The following is a 23,397-nucleotide window of genomic DNA, read 5'->3' as shown; positions in this document are numbered from 1 at the left end:
TCGTGGGTTCGAGCCCCGCGTCGGGCTCTGTGCTGACTGCCAGCTCAGAGCCTGGAGCCTGCCTCAGATTCTGTGTCTCCCTCTCTCTCTGACCCTCCCCTGCTCACGCTGTCTCTCTCTCTCTCTCCTAGAAATAAATAAAACATTAAAAAAAATAAAAAAATTTAAAAAAAGGTGAAGCTTCTGTTATCAGACAGAAACTGAGATGAAAGGCTTAATTTCATTAGTCCTGGAGCCTCAAGGTAAATAGCAGAGGCAGGCCAGACTGCTAAGGGTTAGGGCACGACAGGTATCGGCTGCCTTAAGCGGCAAATGTAGGGACATTTGGCATAGGGTTAAAAATATCATTTTGGACACGATGGGGAAAGGGGATTTAACAGTGTGCCTTGTATTAATCATTTCTGACAACATGAGCTCCATCTCCAATATCAAGTTTACTAAGAAATGACCCTTTCATAAAGTGAGAGCTGCCATATTAGAACTCAGGCCTCCTTTGTCCCTCAACTCAGTCAGATGTCTAGAGTCAGGACTCTGTACATACATGGACCTCAGGACAGAATGCCTTGAATGAAAAAGGCAATTATAGGACAATACACTGAGGATGATTCCATTTATATGGAGTTCAGCGGCAGGCAAAACTAAATTTTGCTTCAATGTATAATATTGGTAGTAAAATTATGAAGTAGAGCAAGGGAATAATTAGCACAGAACTCAAAATTGTTATCAGTGGTGGAGAAAAAGGGAGGAGAAAAGAACCAGGAAGGTAGAGTCTTTAAACTGTACATATACAACATACACTTTTTATATCTGGTATAAGTATGACCCTTAGACCCGAGAAAGGGGGACCCTCATCCTAGGTTATGTTCTGGTCTTCTCCAACTGCACCCCTCCCTGTAGGAAAAGGTGGGAGAGGAGCCAAGACAAATTCCCACTGGAAGCCCCTACCTCCCCTTCTGGACCAAAAAGATCCTCAGGAGTCTCCCACCTGAAGGGCTTATTGGTTTATTCTTAAGCCTGCTGAGGGCCTCTTTCCTAAGCCCATCCTTCAGAGGGGAGATCTTGATGCTTGAGGGCAACTGTAGACCTAAGGAGGGAATGGTTTGAAGAAGGAGGGAGTTTGTGGATAGCAGTCTCTCATGTGGGCTGGACAGTCACGTGTGTGCAGGTGGCCCATCCAAGTGTGGAACAGAACCTTGAGCAAGAAGAGGGATTAGTCCAGGGACTTGTTCTCTCTCTGCACCCACATTCTGGCCCAGCACTCCAAGTTATTGTGAAGTTCTATTTGTCGAGTTAGGAGGATCAAACACACTTAATTGAACACTTTGTTAGCTTGACTTCAAACTTTTAGGTATTTAGCAATATGGCTTCCATCTTGACTTTTGCCCCTGGCCCTGGAAATGTTAAGGACAGGCCCACCATGATATATTTTAATATAAAAAGTTTTGTTTAGTTTTGCATAAGTGAAACAAATACAACACTCCATGAATAAATATTTCATAAGATTGCTATCTAATCAGCCACATCGAGGAAACCAATATCTTCTTTTAGTTTAAATATTCTTTGAGATGACAGAGCTGCTGAAATGTGTGACATTTACTTTCACCACTGGAATTTTGATCAAGATCATCCTAACATAATGGAGCATATGTGACTGCTCTGATTCATTTCACTTTAAAGAACACATTTTAAAATAAAGATTTTACAATATTACAGGTTGTAAAGGACAGAATCATTGTTATTTTACTAACACATAATAAATGTCTTATTGTCTTTTCTTTTTCTAACAGCACTCTTGGTTCTTCTTTGCAATTATCCTAAAATCAATGGCACAGCACTTGATTGACACAAATAAAATTCAGGTAAGATCATAGATAATACAATATTACCCAACAATTGTGCTGATGAATACACTCTCATTAGTTCCATTTTTATTTACTTTGTAAACCTTTGCAATTTATGTTAATTGTGTTTTAAGTGGGAGAAATGATTGTGTGCGTCAGTACAGGTCCTTCAGAAGCAGATGTCAGAACAAAATTAGATGTGCAAAAGGTTAAGGAGGACCAGGAAGATCTGACACCTGTGGGAGGAGATGGGGAAGGAAGGAAGGAAGGTTGTCCAGAATGAGCTCTTCAGTGAGAAGTTTTTAGCTGGGCCGATGGGCATTCTGAGAGCAGCAAACGTCCATTAGAAGATCCTGCCTGGGGCAGATGGTTTGGTTCTGGTATTTCTGCAGGCTCAGTTATTAACTTGGAGCAGCCTCGGGAGACCATGGCCTTGGCATGAACACTTAAGTGGATCCCAAAGGTTTAGCAACTATATACATTCTTCCTGGTAGATTTTGTCTTGAAAGAATATCTGAGCTGTGCTGTGGCTGCCACAGTCCACGGTCTCTACCACATATAGCATGTGTTCCTGAACCTGCCCATCTGCAGTTCCCGTGGGCCCCTCTTCCTCAAAAGAAATTTACAAGGAGGAGGCTATCTGTAGTTCCTGTCATGGCAGTATGTCTTGGGGCCCTACATGATTCTTATCATCTCCATCCTCTCCTCATCCATTTTTGATGCCCCTCACCCTCAGCCAGCAACTCTCAAGGTCTTGGTGACTTACCTGTGGTGTGACCCAAGCCATCATTCAGAGTGGTCCAGAGCGGTCTCAGCCTCTGGTCATCATACTCAACACAGAGCATTCATAGTTATAACTGGGTCATAGGACCAAGAAATGCTCAAGTGGGTTAATCACCTGAGTTCCACACAGATTTCTCTGTATTCCCACAGTAGGTAAGACACTACCCCTCTGCTACCAAGAGAGCAAATCACAATATTGCCTGGGGTGGGGATGGTGGTGAATGGTGATATTGTCTTCATTTACACTCTTGGTCAAGAAGGGGCGGTGTTTGGGGTTTCCATTTGGCCTTTTACCTTAGGAAAGTTCCACAGGCCAAGCATCCAGTGTGAGGTTAGTCTAGATGCCAATTATATGAATATGCCAATAATGTCAGTGGATCCACATTGACAAAATTTTAGTCTGGACCCTTTTATTGATCCCTTTTAAGTTCCCACTCTAACAGGGTGGGCGTGATGATTCTTTTGGCCTTCAGATATCAATATCAACTCAGATCTTGTGTTTAATAGTTCTTGAAATACATATGCATGAGTGTTCTCCTCTCCCTAATGCTGTCACCTCAGTCAATGGCTGTGGGGCCCTTTGTGGAAGGACTGATAGAATTATTACAGTATACACTTACTGCAATATTACAGGGGGGCTTTTTGTAGAGACTCTGTCTCCTCTTCAATCAGTGTGTGACACATCTGAAAATTGACTCAGGTCTCGGAACAGAAAAGAATTGCGAGTATTTTTTGGTGCAAACATCGTCATCTTCTGTGATGAGAAGCTGCCCTCTTGGCTGATTAATTATTGCCACTGTTGGTTACTATCTGCTTTTCCTACAGGGACCCCACATATTACTAACTAGCTGTACAACTCCCTGAGAGTCAAGCCCCCTTGGCTGCTCTCCAGCTTTCCTATAATCGCAGCCCTCTGACTCCTAGAGGTTAAGTACAATCACCTGGCCTCTGTTATTTGGGTGACCATCATCACCGTGACTGTTAGTGAGCCAACACTGTGACAGCCTATCTCACCCACAGACGGGAGACCACCGAACTTCTTAGAGATGTCAGTCCCACCTTCCTGATGGCTTTGGTGTGGACGATGTGACTTCTGGATGTTCCTGTAGAAGTTGATCCTCTAGTGGGTCTTCTGGTCTCAATCTATCCATTCTTATATGTCCACTTTCCTCTGCCTCTTTATTCTTTCTTCTGTCATCTGCCAAGGATCCTCAAGTATTCTGCTTAGAATGTGCCATCTCCAGGATTCTAAGAGCCATCCTGACAATGAAGGGTTGTTCCACTCAAGTCCTGATAATGTGTCAATGGATTTTAAAGTATTCCCTCTTCTTTCTGGCCCCCTTGGGGACCAGAGGAACTCTTGTGGCTCCCAGTTGGTACCTGCCAGCTAAGTCTTCCAGCTTCTTAGGGTATACTCCCTTTCATACCTTATTAGGCCCAGCAGGTTCATAGCTGGGTTAAGCTAGGACATCTCACCTGGGAGAAATGCGATCTCTAAATAGAGAGAAGTAGGGCACTTCTACCTGGACTGAGGGTTCAGGAAAGTGTACAGAGCCACCATTCTCAGGCCACCCACCCAGACACCGCCACCCATGCTTCCAGACCCCAGGTCTCTCCAACTATGGCTTGACCTAAGCATAACAGATCTGCCTTGGCTGGACATTGAATCATCTCCAGAGCTCCTGAACTTAACTCTTAGGTCGTCTATTTGCTTTTCAGTGGTGTCTGCTCTCCCTCTTCCAGAAATGAAAACCTCCTGTCTGGAAGGAAGAGAAAATCTCATGTAAAGATAAGAATGATTCATACCTCTCTGTTATTGACCTGTGTTGGGAGTTAGGAAACTTCACCACTCCAGTCCTTGACCCAACACTAACATGGTAGATTAAAAAAGACACATACCATCTCAGAGCCTATTTTCTCACCCATAAAAAGAAAGAGTTGGACTAAAACCCTTTCATTCCTACCATTATTTATCTGCTCAAGTAGGTGATGCTGATGCCTTTATGAACAGTTAAGAATAAAGGAACTCATCATGGACAACACCCTTGTGTCTAACCATTTATCTTCACTGATTCAGGTGTCTTTTTCATTGTCCACATCAGGGGCTAACCCCCACCCCCACCCCCGCACTCCAGTTTCCTGTCAGGGGCCTATCACCTTTGAGTATTCTTTTTTTAATTTTTTTAATGTTTATTTATTTTTGAGAGACACAGAGCATGAGCAGGGTAGGGGCAGAGAGAAACACACACATACACAGAGATCTGAAGCAGGCTCCAGGCTCTGAGATGTCAGCACAGAGCCTGACATGAAGCTTGAACTCATGAGCCATGAGATCATGACCTGAACTGAAGTTGGATTTTTAACTAGCTGAGCCACGGAGACACTCTGCATCACCTTCAAGTTTTCTAACCATCTCCACTCATCACAGTAGAAAAGACCTGTTACCATCATTTGACTCGAAAGCATCCACAATACATACCTCTCAAGCTATTTGCATTGTCTTTTTTTTTAAATTGTGAAATGAACGGCTTTACCCACCATTAAGACAGTTTTTGTCATCATGGAGTGTGGGAGATGTAAGGAAGTCAGGAGAGGGGTCTGGTTGAGTGCCCTGAGAAGCAGATAGCACCACTATGTGACTCCTGCAGTCTTGACCAAGGTGAGCTCCTATTTACCAGGAACTGCTGGATGCCTTCTCTGCACTGATCATTAGTAGCAAGAGGTTCATTGTACTGGCTAACCTTTTGTTTCCTATCAGCCTCTTGTTCTTAAAAACTTACCAAAAACCTGAACTTCAGCCCATGCATTCTGCGCCTGCTCCTGGTGACATATGCCATACGATAAGATAGCCCAGATTCTCCAATGTGTTCTGGCTCTTTGGCTTGGGATCAGACTATGCTATTCCTTTGCCCCTTTTCTGAGACGGAAATCCACAGTTCCTGGTACAGAAACTCTCCTACTTCAATTGAGCCTTTGGGATATACTTCTGGGGAACAATGAAAAACACTACTCACATATTTACCCGTCAGAGCTTCCTTGGGTTAAAAGTGGGAGGAGGCCACAAGAAGTTTTCAGAAGAAGACAAAAAGAAGGAGCAACAGAGAGAAGAACAGAGGGAATATCAAAGCCCACGGTGTTAACACATGTGCGTGTGAAGAAAATGTTGGTGCTGATATATTTAATGCATCTTAGATATTAACAAAAGGAAATGAGGAAATCTGTAAATCTGCTTTGATTATTTAAAAATCGAATGTGCTTTCATGTAGGTGAATTGTTTACTTTATTTCCCAAGGTAAATGGAGCAGAATGAAAAACTTCCCATGTGATTAAATAACTTATGTTTATTTGTTGTTAATTTCCAAAATAACCATTAAGTATACATAGAGGGGAATCATAATATCCCCAAATATCTATAGAGCAGTGTCCTGGTAAATGGATTTAAAAAGAATCCAGTGTACATAAGCACTTAAGAGCTTGGTCAAAAGAAAGGAGGAAAGAAAGAAAGATTGAAAGAAAGAAAAAAGAAAGAAAGAAAGAAAGAAAGAAAGAAAGAAAGAAAGAAAGAAAGGAAGGAAGGAAGAAAGAGAAAGGAAGAAAGAAAAGAAAGGAAGAAAGAAAAGAAAGGAAGAAAGAAAAGAAAGGAAGAAAGAAAGAAGAGGAAGGAAGGAAGGAAAGAAGGGAGGAAGGAAGGAAGGAAGGAAGGAAGGAAGGGAGGAAGGAAGGAGAGACAGAGGGAGGGAGGGACGGAGGAAGGAAGGAAAAGCCAGTGGAACCTCGGCTTGTTCCATGTGATCCCTGTAACTTCATCCTCCTTGGTTTTTAATCTTGTAGCATGGAAGCCTGGATGCTGAGAATTTTAGAAATATATATAGTTCAGTCTAATTCTAAATTTTGTGTTTCTATCTATGGTGAAAATGTGAGGTTAATTTTAAAGTCAACTTTTAAAGATGAATCAATCTTGCCTATCTCATGCAAAGGGCTTTGTAAATTCCTGAAGTACAGATAGATGGGAAAACTTAGCTGCCTGAAACGTTCCCCTTCTGTGAGGCAGGTCCAACGGGGCCAGAAGATTCCTGGACCTGAGGAGTGTCTTTAGGAACTCATAGAGTTTAGGTCCATGTGTGTTATGTAAGCTCAGAGCCAAGTCATTTTGTATCTGGTGGCAAGTCTCTTAACTGTGAAGTCCCACTGGCACCTGCTGTGGCATATCCTGGGATTGTGACTTTAGGATGAGCAGCACAAACTTGAAGCTACAAGATGAATAAAGGCTGAGGAGTTGATGGAAAACATTGTAATTATAGCTAATAACAGTGTGTTGTATGATTGAAATTTGCTAATAGAGTAAAACTTAAATGTTGTCATACAAAAAAAAAGATGAAGATGTGAGGTGATGGATATGTTAATTAACTGGATGGAAGGAATCTTTCACAATGTATATGTGGCATATGTGTGTCAAAACGCCGCAGTGCACGCTTTAAATATCTTACAATTTTCTATGTCAGTTACACCTCAATAAAGCTGAAATCCATTTTCAGAAAAGACTAGCTGGGACTTGAGTAGAGGACCTTTCAAACCAACATCTGTATGCATGCATTCATGCATTGATCTCTTATAGTTGTTTATTGGTAGAAACCTAGCCTTAAAAAATCAAAATAATTGATTTTGAGTTATATCGAAAACTATGTGTTAATGGAAATCTAGACAAATATTTATTATAGTTATTTTCTAAGAGGGAAGAGAGGGGAGTTAAGATATGAGAGGCCACAGAACATGTTACATTTCTACACTGAATAGTTTGTAATTAATATATAATTTACTTTTTAATGAAAAAGTGAGGGGCACCTGGGTGGTACAGTGGGTTAAACGTCCAAGCCTTGATCTTGGCTCAAGTCAAGACCTCACAATTTTTGAGTTCAAGCCCCACGTCGGGCTCTGCACTGAGGTTGCAGAGCCTACTTGGGATTCTCTCTCCTTCTCACTGACCCTCCCCCGCTCATGTTCTCTCTCTCTGTCTCTCTCTTTCTCTCGCTTTCAAAATAAATAAATAAACTTAATGAAAAAAAGTTTAAAGTGAAAAAAATCATTGGCCAAGATAGAAGGATACATTAAATAAAATGATGGAAATCATGATCTTGAAATTAAAAGGGTTTCTATTTTATAATTGCTTTCAAGTTTTCAAAAGGACTTTTTGTTTCATGATACATACAAAATGAAGGAAGTCTTTCAGTTTGTTTTTTTCCAAGCTTAGGATTTCACATGCCGCATTATAAAGAAGTGATCCATTCTTTCCCCAGCTTTCTCGGGCTCAAAGATTTCCTGAATCTTACCAGAATGAATTGGACAATCTTGTAATGGTCCTATGTGATCACGTGATTTGGAAATACAAAGATGCACTTGAAGAAACAAGAAGGGCAAATCAAAGCGTTGCCAGATTTCTTAAGGTACAGTTAAAAAGTTCACAGTTCCATACAAGGCTTCACGATACTGAATGCAAGATATTCTAAATGGTAATCAACTCACATCTCTATTTATGATGAAGAGTCAAAACTAGCATTATTTGATGAATGCTTTTATCTATACATCTTACTTTTTAATATTTTGTTTCAATTTGGGGTGCCTGGGTGCCTCAGTTATTTGAACATCCAATTCTTCATTTTAGCTCAGGTCATGATCCCAGGGTTCTGGGATCGAGCCTCACTCTGGACTCTGCACTGAGCATGGAGACTGCTTCTCTCCCTCTCCCTCTGCCCCTCTTCCCAGCTCACACGCTCTCCTTTCTCTCTCAAAGTAAAAGAAAAAATTCTTTTAATATTTCTTCCAATTTAAAGTCACAGAACAAGGGGCGCCTGGGTGGCTTAGTCGGTTAAGCGTCCGACTTTCGCTTAGGTCATGATCTCGAGGTTCGTGGGTTCGAGCCCCGCGTCGGGTTCTGTGCTGACTGCCAGCTCGGAGCCTGGAGCCTGTTTCAGAGTCTGTGACTCCCTCTCTCTCTGACTCTCCCCTGCTCACGCTGTCTCTCTCTCTCTCTCTCTCCTAGAAATAAATAAAACATTAAAAAAAAATTTTTAAAGTCACAGAACAAAACCCAAGTTTCAATAAAAGTATCCATTTGAGTATTGTCAAACCATAGTATTTCTAAATATTTTTAAAAAGAAAAATAAGATTGTTTTAAAGGAAAAGCTGCACTGTGGCAATATTTTCTTGGGCATTTCTGCCCTTGGAGTAATGATATGTATTGCCTTTAGCTCTGAAAATGTCAAATAGCTGCTTTGGGAACTTTGGGTAGTTTGGCAATTTTGTTACCTCCAGGCTATTTTATACATGATGAAAATATTATGCACCAATCACATTTTAAAAATGATCAAAGTACTGAGAAACTACTATATATATATACACACACACACATATATATAGTATTAAAGTTATTTCTTTGGATTACAGATTGAATTGAGAAGGCAAAAGTGCTTAGTCAAAAAAAAAAAACCACAGCTAATGTAGAATAATGGTATATCATTTAACAGATAATACATTCAACTAGAGACATAATGTTTTCCTTCTATTCCTTCTTTTGCCCAACTATTGACTACCTTTTTTTCCTACACAAAAAACAAACAAACAAAAAAAAAAACACAGAAAGCTTTGGGGAACAAATAGACAATATAAAAGAGCTGGGAGGGGTAGAAGGCGAGAGAAAGCTACAGCTATGAATCAGCATGAGGGTCCCTGTGCTGGACTGGTTCTCTGTCTCGACTGAAGGCAGTGTGGTCACATGAGTCTGCACGTGTTAAAATTACACAGAACTAAATATACACATCAATGAGTGCATGACAAACTGGTGACACCTGAAGAAAAGTCAGTGGATTGTATCAGTGTCGATTCCCTGGTTGTGGCAGTGTATTACTGCCACCCAAGATGTCACCACTGGAGGGCTCTGGGGGGAGGGGACACAGGATCTCCATGTTATTTCCAACAACTGCAAGGGCCTCTACAGTCATCTCCAAATAGAGAGAAAATATTAAAGAAACGTATAGATAAAGATAAGCAGCAATATGTGCCTTTAAAGGCAACAATGTCGGAGTTAAGGGATATGGTGGGAGGGGCGCTGCTGTTTTGAGGTGTTTCAGGGACCCAGCAGGCATCTGGACGAAGTGAGGGTGTGAACCATGAACTCGTCTAGGGAAGAACATTATGTGCATGAAGCCAAGTGTGAAGGTCTGAGATAAGAACGCAGCTGATGCACAAGGGGAACAGCAAGGCTGGTGTGGCTGGAACAGCCTAGCAAGGAGAGGAGAGCTAGGAAGCTCCAAGACAAGGCTAAGGACCGACTGGGTCCGGTGTGGACTGGATACTGTTCTGGGTAGGAGGGAGGTCAATGAAAGATTTTGAGAAGGGGAATGACACAGTGTGGCCAACATTTTAAAAGGAGCGCCCTTTAAGGCGTTCCTTGATCAACCCACTTTCTTTGTATCTTTATGGTAGACACCAAAACATACTGGGTAAGTGTGAGAATTTATAAATAAATACTAATAATATGAAGCTAAGAGAAGCCATGGAGGTAGTTGTAAAATTAGCCCAAATTAATCTTTGGTGAATTTTAATCCAGTCAAATCTGTTTTTAATATATTGAACGTAATTTCAAACTATACACTGTATTTGGTCTCCTCTCAGCTTCACTGTTTTTCTTCAATATTTTGCTTTTTATTTTGCTTTTCTCGTGCTTCCAGAAAGAAAAAGGGATGGTCAAGGTTAGGGATGAAGAAGGTCAAGGAGAAAAAATTACTTAAGTTTTCTACCACATTTTAAGACCTATGGGAATAAAGTTTATTACTATGCTAATACTTTATTTGAAGTGCTTGGTAAAGAGGAAATTTGGAAAAAATGATAAATTGTCCAATTTATAAGCAAATTTCAAGAAACATCTGTAGGGGCGCATGGGTGGCTCAGTCAGTCCAACTGTGGCTCAGGTCATGATCTCATGGTCCATGAGTTCAAGCCCCTTGTCAGGCTCTGTGCTGACAACTCAGAGCCTGGAGCCTGCTTCAGATTCTGTGTCTCCCTCTCTCTCTGCTCCTTCTTCAGTCATGCTCTGTCTCTGTCTCTCAAAAATAAATAAACATTAAAACAATTTTTTAAAGAAAAGAAACATCTGTGGTATTCTTCCATAAATTGCAAAGAATGATGGATAAACAAGTCTTTTAAAAAGGGGAAAGACCCTTTCTCTATCTTCCTTGGTTTAAATGCTATGTACTTGTTGGAATAAATATATATTTTCTTTGGAGTTCATGCACAAAAGTTGCTACTTGTACATGAACTAATGCCAAAACTGGGTGCAAGTAATTAATGTTGAAGATTGAAAAGGACAGGATGGAGGAGAAGCTAACGGTGGTCCCAGTAGTTTTATGAAATTTGCGGGCAAAATGCATGGATTAACAATAGATGAGCAATGGTCTCTAAGATACATAGATTACATGCACTGCAAATCAAAAGCAATACCTCGCTAAAGTTTATAAGTGAAAACAGTTTAATATAATATGTTGTACATCATAAAAGTACATTCTGCAGCCATTGTTTGCAAATTGTAGTTTTGTTTTTTGTTAATGTTTATTTTTGAGAGAAAGAGAGAGAGCGAGTGTGTGTGTGTGTGTGTGTGTGCGCGCGCGTGCATGTGGGAGCAGCGCAAGGACAGAGGGAGGCGAACACAGGGTCCAAAGCAGGCTCTTCACTGTCTGCACAAAACCTGGTGCGGGGCTTGAACTCATGAACCGTGAGACCATGACTTGAGCCAAAGTCAGATGCTCAACTGACTGAGCCATCCAGGTGCCCCTCAAGTTATAGTTTTAATGGCATTTATTCGACAAGGAAAATCTTTTTAGACTTCTTGTTAAGATTATTAGATGAATTTGGGGGCGCCTGGGTGGCTCAGTCGGTTAGGCGTCCGACTTTCACTTGGGTCATGATCTCGCGGTTCGTGGTTCGGGCCCCGCGTCGGGCTCTGTGCTGACTGCCAGCTCAGAGCCTGGAGCCTATTTCAGTCTGTGACTCCCTCTCTCTCTGACCCTCCCCTGCTCACGCTGTCTCTCTCTCTCTCTCCTAGAAATTAAAAAAAAAAAAAAAAAAAGATTATTAGATGAATTTTTTGAACTAGGATAGGAAACAGGAAATGGAGAGAGAATGATTTTTTTAACATAAAATTTAATGTAATCATTTGGCACAATGCCTATGAACTGATGAAATTTGAGCTTTCAGCTCCTCCACTCCTACTATTGGCATTATAGATCTCATATAGGAGCGCCTGGGTGGCTCAGTTGGTAGAGCATCCGACTCTTGATTTTGGCTCAGGTCATGATTTCATGGTACGTCATGATGGAACCCCACACTGGGCTCCACACTGAGCATGGAGCCTGTTTGGGATTCTCTCTCTCCCTGTATCTCTGCCCCTCATCCACTTGCTTGTGCTCACATGCGCATGCACCTTCTCTCTCTCAAAATAAATAAATAAGTAAATAAACATTTTTTTAAAAATCTCTTACATTCCCAGAAATCTGATGAGTTAGTAGCTCACTTTGGGCTTCAAATGACTTCCACTTCTTTTGGTTATTAAATGTTACATCAGCAATCAAATACTGTGAATTAGTTGGCATTGGAATTTAACAACTCAACTATAATTGTACCACCATAGTTGTGTCAAAATTGTTTTCCAAGAATGGAGAGAGTAATATGTCTGGTGTGGGCATATAAAAATGTCCTAGGTGAGTGTCCAGACTTCAGTTCAGGTCACGATCTCACTGTTTGTGGGTTTGAGCCCCTCGTTGGGCTCTGTGCTGACAGCTTGGAGCCTGGAGCCCGCTTCCGATTCTGTGTCTCCCTCTCTCTCTCTCCGCCCCTCCCCTGCTTGTGCACTGTCTCTTTCTCTCTCTCTCAAAAATAAATAACATTAAAAGAAAATTAAAACAAATAAATACATAAATAAACATTTTTTAAATGTCTAGGTGACAATGCATCCTCATTTATATCATATCATGGGAAAGTAGTATTTTTGCAACAACTAAGCCAAAACCTGTACATTCCTCTGGGTATTCTCTCCTAGAAGTAGATAGGATGCAAATGGATCCATGAATACGTATGCAGCATTTGTAATTGTTCTCTTTACTGCCAGTTTGGGTTACAAGTCCAGTGAACCTGAGGACGCCCATCTAAGTACTCTTATATGGGCTTAATGTCAAGGTGACAGCAAGGGGAAGGTCCTCATGATTTGTATTTCCCTGCTCAGATGGCCATGTCTTTTTACCCACCTGGCTGACAAATGACTTTATTTCAGTTAACTTTGGAAATCATCTAATATAGGAGACAGTTTTAGTTTGATAACAAAATACAGGAGGGATACAGGAGTATCCCAAGGGACACAGGAGTGCTGATGCATAGAGGCACGTGTACCCCAATGTTCATAGCAGCGCTTTCAACAGGAGCCAAATCGTGATAAGAGTCTAAATGTGCATCAACTGACAAATGGATCAAGAAAATGTGGTTTATATATACAGTGGATTACTCCACAGCAATGAGAAAGAATGAAATCCAGCCATTTGTAGCAACGTGGATGAAACTGGAGGGTGTTACACTGAGTGACATAAGTGAGGCAGAGAAAGACAGACACCATATGTTTTCACTCATATGTGGATCAGGAGAAACGTAACAGAAGACCAGGGGGGAGGGGAAGGAGAAAACGTAGTTACAGAGAGGGAGGGAGGCAAACCATAAGAGACTTTTAAATATTGACAACAAACTGAGGGTAGATGGGGGTTGGGGGAGAGGGGAAAATGGGTGATGGTCACAGAGGAGGGCACTTGTTGGGATGAGCACTGGGTGTTGTATAGAAACCAACTTGACAATAAACTATATTAAAATTTTTTTAAAAATAAAGAAACATATGTAATATTTCTCCATAAATATTGAAAGAAATGAATAAGTGAATCTCTTCAAAGGGAAAAGTCATCCTATTTACTCTATTCGACTTAAATGCTCTATGACTTTTAATAAATAAATGTTTTTCATAGAGATCATCTATGTAAAAGTTGCTGTCAGTGGTACCTAAGCTACTTTCAAACATAGGGACAAAGGAAAGTATCCAAGATCAAAAAGGAAATAGCAGGACCAGTGATTTTGTAGAACATAAAAAATATATATATCAAGGACACTCATCTGGTTTGTTTTGCAATTTGGAATTCCATACTCTTCGCTGAACAAATTATAGACTAAAATTATCATTGTCCTCACAATTGGTGAAATAAAATATTGTTTTTATTAAAATCTATGTTTACACATAATTGAGAATATTTGGCTTTTTTAAATTTTTTTGATGTTTTACTTATTTTTGAGAGATAGAGACAGAATGAGCAGGGGAGAGACATAGAGAGAGGGAGACACAGAATCTGAAGACAGGCTCCAGGCTCTGAGCTAGCTGTCAGCACAGAGCCCGAGTTTTGAACCCATGAGATCATGACCTGAGCCGAAGTCAGACACTTAACCGACTGAGCCACCCAGGCACCCCGAGAATATTTGGCTTTTAGTTTACTAAACTAAACCTAGAAAATGTCAGTAGGTTATAAATTATCCTCCAGATCAAGACCTGAAGACTTTTTTTTTTTTTTTCCTTACAAATAGTTTATTGTCAAGTTGGTTTCCGCATAACACCCAGTGCTCATCCCCACAAGTGCCCTTGCCATACCACCCTGAACGCGCCAGATCTCGTCTGATCTCGGAAGCTAAGTAGGGTCGGGCCTGGTTAGTACTTGGATGGGAGACTTTTTTTTTTAAATGCCAAATACTAAACATTTTTAACAGGGCATACGGTCTCTGACGCAGCTACTCAACTTTGCTATTGGAGCATAGTAAATACAGCCATAAACCATTCACCATAGCCAATATGTAAGTGATTGAGTGGGGCTATGTTCCAATAAAACTTTATTTACAAAAATAGACAGTAAGCCAGTATTGACCCATGGGCTATAGCTTGCCAAAGCCCACTGCAAATTATTTTCTGTTGCTATAAGAAGTTAATATACATTATTTTAAAACAAAAGCAAAGAGAGAGGCCCCTCCAGACCTCAGCAATGGGCAGAAGAACCTCTGTACCTCCGGCTAAGCAGACACTGGGGTGGACCAGACACAGGAGACCCATGCTAGGAGAGACACCTGATAAAGCTTGACCTTTGGAAGGGCTCTCTGCAGGCAGAAGGCTGATTCTGATGATCCTGTATCCTAGGAATGACCCTCTTTTTTCTCTCACTGCCCCTTGGAAAGAATGACAATCTTACCACATAGAAGGTCTTTCTTCAATCTCAGGAAATCCCCAAATGCATTTTCCTCAATCCCCAGGTCAGGCAGCCTTCTCTCCGTCTTCCCCATTCACTGGTGCTGGAGTTTGACCTCCTTCAAAAACTATCAGGTCTGCTCTTCAGAATAACCACAGTAGCCCCTGGGAAGTGTCATTTGCCACATTCAGTGACAGGACTCACTAACCTCTCCTCCATCGAGTCAAAGAGCCCTGGTGTCCTCACCACTGACATCCCCAGGGTTCTTTTTCACCTGCTTTTTTATTGACGTGTTTCTCAAGCCCGCAGTCACACTAGACAGTCCTCCTTTCTCTGTAAGATGGGACCCAAACTCCTTTCCAACAGAAAGAAGACAGCAAGAGGTCTTCACGGGAGAAAACTCCACATTTCTCGGGGTTTGACACACCTGTGGGGACCCTGATTGGTGCAGAACACCTTGCCTCCTCCCCTGCTGCTTTATGGCTTATGAGCCTATGACTATGCTCTGGTGTCTGCCTCTCCTCACTGCCCTACCAGCAGATGGGAGAACATGGGAGCCATTTACATTTTAGTGAATGGAGAATAATTGAAAGACCTTAAATTCAGATTAAAAATGAAAAGATAAATGAGGCAGCATACTGACACAGTAATGAATGAGTAGGTACCTAAAAATCACTCCGAAAAAAAAAAAAGAAAGAAAGAAAAGAAAAAAGAAAGAGAAAGGGAAACAAACCAAAAATATCAATGACCTAGCAATTGGTAGAACATGTCTAGAGAAAATAGCTCTTGCTTATGCCCAGATGGATTTCCGTGGGAGACTTCCCACTTGGTATACTACCTATAACAAGATTTTATGTCCAGTCTTCTCTGAGAAAAGAGATTTGTTTGTCAAATTGGGAAGAGATCCAAGAAATGGCAGAACCATTGCAATGGACCTTCTCCCTGGACTCTTTAGACAAGAATGAAGCCCTCCCTACTGAGTGATGCTGCAGCTGAAAGATTCCCCCATGTAGTATGCACTCTCACCTACATTTGGATGGATGGACTCAAACTCACATGCCCAGCGATGAGCTCCCTGTGCTAATCTGCAGTGGTGCCTGTCCAAGATACGGTATCAGTAAACACGATCTGTACCTCCCACTTCACACTACTGAATGGTTATTTGGCCACTGTTGCTTGGTTCCTGGCTACATGGCCATTGGTGTTTCGGAGAGAGCGTGTTGTGCCCACTTGGAATATCCACGTGCCTCTTCCAAACCTACCTGCTGTTTAAGACCCTCCTTATTGCAATTAAGAGAGTTTGACAACAGAGGAAGTGATGGTAACCTCAGGGTCTCTTACCTTCACTCTTCAAATTCGAGCTGCCTTGCCTGGAAAGAAAAGCTACTCTGTCGAAGGAAACCAGAAATTTATAAAGGCTTTCCCGCTCTATCTCTGACATCCCTATTCTGTACCCGGTGTTGTACCACAAAGGATATTCTTTCACTCTATAAGCCACAGGGTCAAATTACAAAAAAAAAAAAAAAAAAAAAAAAAAAAAAAAAAAAAAAAAAAAAAAAAAAAAAAAAAAAAAAAAAAAAAAAAAAAAAAAAAAAAAAAAAAAAAAAAAAAACCAGGAACAAAATGTAACTAAATAATTAAAGAATAGACAAGTAAAAGCTAAAACCTTCTGTATAGACAGGAAAGCAAAGGGCTATAATACATCACTGAAAAACTCTACGTGCTGTTTTATAAAATTGACAAATAAGGGCTCGTATCTTCCTGGTGTGTGCACTCTATCTAGTGTTTTAATTAGTTGCCATATGTGGATGAACGCTCAAATATATTGTCGAGGTTTTTTTAAACATTTATTACACAACAATTTAGTGAAATATCATGTTGCTTCAATATATTTATTCACCTTTCCTAAAATCTTTAATGAGCTTTCAAGTAAAAATATCTGAATTTACAATTTTATGCTTTTCAGCGCTGTTTTACATTTATGGACCGGGGCTTTGTGTTTAAGATGGTTAACAATTACATCAGTATGTTCTCCTCTGGTGATCTCAAGGTAAGAGCCAAGTGCAGGAGGGATTGCTGTCCAAACCACTGCATTATAAATAAATAAACTAGTCTCCATGTTTGTCTGCCTAAAACTTTAGCCTCTCTGTTCTCCACATCAAAAAATAATGCCTATCCCAGTGAGAGGCAGCCTTTTAAAATGGTTCATCTGAGTTAGTCTCCCAAGTCCTTTCTTAATGGGGAGGTTGTGGAGTGTAGAGTGTGAAAATGAATGTGTTATGTTTTACTTCTATTTCCTGTGGGTGGTGAAGGAGGGGTTCTTTTCAGCCACAATTTGTATAACCCAGTTTGCTTGACTGTCTTGGTTTTAGCACTGAAAGTCTCACTTTTCTGAAATCGCTCAGTCTGGGGCAAAATAGGACAGTTGACCCCCCGCTTCCTAAATAGGGAGGATATGTAGAGAGAGAGGCTAGTAATAGTACTGTCTAGAGAGTAGTGATTCTCAAAGTGTGGTTCCCCTACCAGTGAGCTAAGAGCTGACTGCGGCAGGGGGAGACCAGAGACTTGTATTTCAATAAGACTTTCAGGTAATTCTTGGTTACGCTCAAGTTTGAGAACCATTGAGCTATAGTAGGACCTATGCTGAAGGGAAATAAGACTGGAAATGGGTAAGATCATGAAAGCTGTACCAGTTAATGTTCTCTGGATCGCAAGCAACAGAAACTTGTGCCAATTGGAGCAAAGAGGAAGTATTAGAAGGATACTGGGAGCAAACGACATCAGTGAAAGAAAGAGATGGAGAGCCAGACTTGAGACAGAGCAGGAACTAGGGCTCAAGAGTCATTGCAAAGGATGAACCATGGGGCCAAGCTCTGCGACTGCTTAAAAAATATATTGGGACCATTTTCTTTCTCTTAACACTCGGCTTAAGATTTACATCCCAGAGAGGAAGTGTGTGACTGGCCTGCTTTGGGTCACATGCCTGCCTCTTAAGGAAGGAAGACAGGGCACCTGAATTAATGGCTCCCCAGTAACCTTTGCCCATTAGGAAGAAGGAAAGTCTTCAAGGGGTAATTATCTAGGTACTGGGAAAGAATAACAAATCTAGAGAGGCCAAAAATAAATAATGGTCTTCTCATATCTTTTCATGCCACACTTAGGAATCAGAATGTTATTTTTTTGGCAGTAGAGATTTACTTTTAACTAGGGGAGTTACATGATTCTATGCCATGTGGGTTTTGAGAATCCAGTTTCTTCTGTAAATATTTTTGAAAGAATACTCTTTGTTAGTGCCCCAATTATGTGTGAAATTTGCAGAATATCCTTTTAGGTATAATTCCAGTAGACCTAAATTATATCTTTTTTTAGAGACAAAACAGAACATACTTATTGAAAAATAATTAACATACAATTTAATTATGCTCCTGTTCACTATGATGCACAAAGGATTAAGCCCAGCACTATTCTTATTTGAAATGCCTGTATTTTAAATTATTAAACAAAGTTGCCACAAAATATAATTCTAAAGTAATCTGAGCAAACGGAATATATTTTATTTTGTTAGCTGATATTAGTGAACACAACCCAACTGAGTCTTAAAGATTGATTACTTAGACTGCATGACAGTGAAAATAGAATATTTGTGAATGTGCTAATTGTTTCCTTCTTATGTGATTGTTTCCAACACATGTATAAAGCTGTCTTAGACCATGTCTGAATCCATTTATTACTGTCCTCATCAAAATATCATTGAGAAGACAGGCTTGTTTGCAAGGCAGGAAAGAGGTGGATTTAAATAACTCAGTCTGAGAACAAAGGGCCTACGGAGAGAGTTGGTCTAGTCTTGGATCACGTGCCCCATTTTCATCCTTAGCGCTGGTTCCCAAGAGGTGATCGCAGGGAGCTGTCCTATGAGCTGAGTGTGGTTTTAGAGCTCTGTGCATGTGGTGCTGTACAATTCCTTTCAGAATAGACACATTCTAACAGAAGCTAAAAGAAAGTGGAAAATATCACTGCATAGGATTGGATCTCACAGAAGCTCAGTATAGGTTACAAATGGGATCATTTCCTAAGGAGGCCTTGACAGATCTCCAAATATAGGGAGTCCACGGGCACCTGGGTGGCTCAGTCAGTTAAGCATCTGACTTCGGCTCAGGTCATGACCTGATGGTTCATGGGTTCAAGCCCTACGTGGGGCTCTGTGTTGACAGCTCAGAGCCTGGAACCTGCTTTGGATTCTGTGTATCCCTCTTTCTCTGCCCCTTCCCCATGAGACATTAAACATAAACATTTTTTTAATTCAAATAAAGGGAGTCCTACTACATTTACTACTTCAGAGGGACAAAAACCTGTCAACTTAGCAAATACCTGGTGGTCACACAAAATTAACGACATCTTCTTTCTATACATAAGATTCAAGGGCACATTTTTGATTAATCCTCTTAGTATATAATGGTTTTTTTGTTGTTGTTGTTGAGAGAGAGAGAGAGAGAGATAGAGACAGTGTGAGCAGGGGAGGGTCAGAGAGAGAGGGAGACACAGAATCCAAAGCAGGCTTCAGGCTCTGAGCTAGCTGTCAGCACAGAGCCTGATGTGGGGCTCGAGCCCACAAACTGTGAGATCATGACCTGAGCCAAAGTCAGATGCTTAACCAATGAGCCACCCAGGTGCCCCAACCCTCATGGTGTATAAATAATAATCATCCAGTTTGCCTTTTTTTTCAGACCTTATGCCAGTATAAATTTGATTTTCTTCAAGAAGTATGTCAACATGAACACTTCATTCCTTTGTGTCTCCCCATAAGATCAGCAAACATTCCAGGTAATAATTCCCAGAAATTTCATCAGTTCGTCCAAAGTGAACACTCATATACATTCGTTTGTGTTAACCTTTGTTTATGTGTTGTTGTTTCCCTGTTTCCTGGGTCTTGGTTTTCTCTGAAGCTGTTACATGGGCATTTAGACCATGTAATCAGGTGAAGATGCAGAAGAAGTTGGTGTCATGTGGTAATGAATACAGCACTATATTTCTCAATTTTTGTCTGTTTCCTTTTTCATTAAAAGAGAAAGCCAACTAAATAATAAACTTGGTGAATATAAATCAAAGAATTTTAACCGACAACAATACTTTTCCTATACTGGCTCCAAAAGATAACTGTCCTTTGATCTTGAAAGGCTTAAAATTAAGGGGAAGAGAAGTTATACTTAGTGAGTACAAATTCACTTAAAGCTATCAGTTAGTGTGTGTAAGTATGTTAAAATGCAATTCCTCAAAATGAGTTTTATACCAAAACACACACACATACACGCACACACACACACACACAATTTGGTTTAATCTTATACCAAAACACACACACATACACACACACACAACACAACACACACACACACACACACACACACACAAAACCTGTTGCTTTGAAAAGAAGGAAGGAAAGTGCACAGGAGGGCAACCCTGTAAATATTTGATACCTCTGGATTAGAAAGAGGCAGAGATGGTTATGCAGAAAAGAATGGGGCTCCACATTTCTATACTTACTATAGCATAAGTGGTCCACAGAAAGTATTTTCATTTATCACTTTTATTAATGTATTATATATATATACCAACATACATAGATACCAAGATGATCATCACGCATCTAGCCATCAGAAGATAATCAAGTATAAAGATGCAAAGAAAACACTAAAATGATTTCAGAACCTAACATGCTCTGCTTCACTGTCACACTGCATAAAGATTGAATCATTACGTTGTACACCTGAAATCAATATAATCACTTGTACCTCAAGAAAGAAAGGAAGCAGGAAAAGAGGGAGGGAGGGAAGAAAGAAAGAGGACCTTACTTCTGAGCAGTGAGTAAATTTTCCACAAAGAACAGTTTTGATATTCATGGAAAGCAGAATAGAAGATGATAAAGAGCCTCCTTACATGTATTGTAGCTTCGACTGTATGTATCACACAAAACTAATATTTTGGAGGGAAAATAAAACACATGATCAAGCCTTTAAAAGTTTTGTTTTAATCTTAAATAAAAGCTATCACATTATTCCATTCTTTTCTAATTTATGAAGTATATTTAATCTAAATGTCTTCGTAGAAAAAGAGGTAGAAATGTCATTTTGGACGATAACATTTTTAGTCTTTTGTTATGTATTCCTTTTTATTTTTTTCTAAACTAGCGCCAACTTATTGTTGGGTTAGACAGGCTGGTGAAGATACTCAAGGAAAGCACACCTGTTGTATCATTTTGATTCCACTTGCTTTACTATTGGTCTGTAACTCAGGAAAAGACCGGAGAGTCTCTCTGTAGATGTGATTTTCTCAATGGTGAACATAAAAATACGTGTTTCACAGCATGCACATTTCTGATAGAAAAATAAATGCTTGAGTAACAGGCTGTGAATTAAAATACCTCTGTTTGTGGCATTCTTTTTTTCTTTTTTTTAAAGATTTTATTATTTTTTTAGTAATCTCTACACCCAACGTGCAGCTCAAGCTTAAAACCCCAATATCAAGAGTTGCACATTCTAGTGACTGAGCCAGCCAGGGGCCCCTGTCATTAAGTATTCTTTTTTTTTAATTTGCATCCAAGTTAGTTAGCATATAATGATTTCAGAAGTAGATTCCTTAATATCTCTTACCCATTTAGCCCATCCCCTCTCCCACAAACCCTCCGCTAACCCTCTGCTTCTTCTCCATATTTAAGAATTTCTTATGTTTTGTTCCCCTCCCTGTTTTTATATTCTTTTTACTTCCCTTCCCCACGGCATTCTTTTTTAAGGAAACAAGCAACCTATGGTATTTGTCTTCAAAAATAAAGCTTTATTGAGGAAACTCACTTATGTTGTAGGATAATATAATGTTTCAGTGTAACTTACCCACAGTTAATGAAATAGAGTGTATGTATGTGTATATCTTAACTTTTTTTGTTTATTTATATTAAATTCAGATCCCTTGACACCTTCAGAATCAATTCAAGAGTTACATGCATCAGGTAAATAATTAGATTTTATTTTATATTATCTAAGCATCAATAAGTACATCATAATCTGATAATATTGATTAGTATAAATACTACAAATCTCCAGTGTCCAGATGCCAAAAATAGCCATAGGTTTCATTTCACACAGTCAGAATAGTCAACAAGCTGAATGAACTGTTCCCTTGTAACAGATTATTAAACGCTTCCCCAACTTGAATTCTTTCCTATTTTATTCTCCAGAATTTGACCTTTTCTTTGAATTTCCCAAATCATCTGAAATTTTTTTAAGGTACATCCTAAATACAATTGCCTCATATATGTCATAACATGTTTGTTCAGTGTAACTAGCTTTCGAGATTTCTGTCCATACACCATGGCCTAGTTTTACAGCTAGTTTCTCAAGATTGAGACTGATTATTATGTTTACTTGAATTAAGTTCATAACTTAAAACAGTTCAGGCAAAATTTTCTCTAGCCTTAGGTTGGCAACTACAAAGTTTTGTTCCACTTCTGGCCCCTCACGAGTACTCACTGTTCTGTGGAGAAATGTTTTTGACCTAACTACAGCCTTGGGCCTCCATCTCCTGAACCTCACATTCCCCACTCCTCCACATCCAGTGGCATCTTCCTGGACCACAAAACTCCTTATGTTTAATCTTCTCTTACTCATTTATGAGATGGAATGTTCCAAGAGTTCATTACATCTCATAGGTAACCCCAAGGAATCACTGACATAACAGCTATATACAGTGCTTAGCCTAGTGTTGGCACTCGGTACATGTTCCGGAAGTGGGTGCTGGTCCTGTTGTTAATGGTTACATTTAGGAAACCCAGTGGTCAATTCTTACTGGAAATTTTAACATTCCAATTTCTCCCTAATTCAGGATCAAAATTTTGCAGACCACTTTGGTGTTTCTCTCCTTGTTCTTTCACATCCTTCAGCCAACTTGTCCTGGTAATTTTTCTTCTACACCTTGGGTCCTTCTACCCCATCCCAGACACATTTCACTTCTTCTCTCCCTGCCTTGTGGCTGAGACTCTTGTGTTATAGCCTGTCCCCCACATTTCCCCACAGAATAACTCATTTATAGCCTGTCACCCTGTGAACAGATGAGTAAGCACAGGTCTGATCAAGCCACTGATCTCAGCGCCATTGGGGACTTACCACTTTCTACAGAATTCAGTGCCAAAGGGTCAAGGATCCTAGGTACCAGCTATAGAATTGGTGCTTTAGCCTCCGCATCATCCAGCCCCACGTGCCCGTCAAGTCTCAATCCCCACCACATCCTTGGCTGCTGTGCTGACTGGTACCCCCCAACACTGTGGGTTTTCAGAAATCGGTGCCATGGAACCTTTGTCCTCCCAACCTCTTATCTTCCACCCACACCCCCCACCACCTCCATTGACTCCTGACCCTCTGCACCTCCCACCCTCAGCAGGTTCAAAGGCCCACGTCAACATCTTCCTTGCAGTAAAA

The 23,397-nt window shown here is 40.3% G+C and overlaps 1 protein-coding gene across 5 annotated transcripts in view; it reads left to right on the top strand.

The window, feature by feature from the left end:
* The window catches only part of DOCK10 (dedicator of cytokinesis 10), a 271,622-nt gene that overhangs the window by 206,400 nt on the left and 41,825 nt on the right, over positions 1-23,397 (top strand). For all 5 annotated transcript variants that reach the window (XM_039236824.1, XM_039236822.1, XM_039236826.1 and 2 more), the window contains exons 27-31: positions 1,788-1,859; positions 7,919-8,065; positions 16,899-16,982; positions 19,657-19,753; positions 21,888-21,932. In XM_039236824.1, coding sequence (XP_039092755.1) covers positions 1,788-1,859; positions 7,919-8,065; positions 16,899-16,982; positions 19,657-19,753; positions 21,888-21,932 — 445 coding nt within the window. The remainder of the gene's footprint in view (positions 1-1,787; positions 1,860-7,918; positions 8,066-16,898; positions 16,983-19,656; positions 19,754-21,887; positions 21,933-23,397) is intronic.

This window comes from Hyaena hyaena, unplaced genomic scaffold (assembly GCF_003009895.1).
Source record: "Hyaena hyaena isolate Hyena2069 unplaced genomic scaffold, ASM300989v1 scaffold_117, whole genome shotgun sequence".
NCBI lineage: Eukaryota > Metazoa > Chordata > Mammalia > Carnivora > Hyaenidae > Hyaena > Hyaena hyaena.
This window is presented reverse-complemented; position numbering and strand designations above follow the sequence as displayed.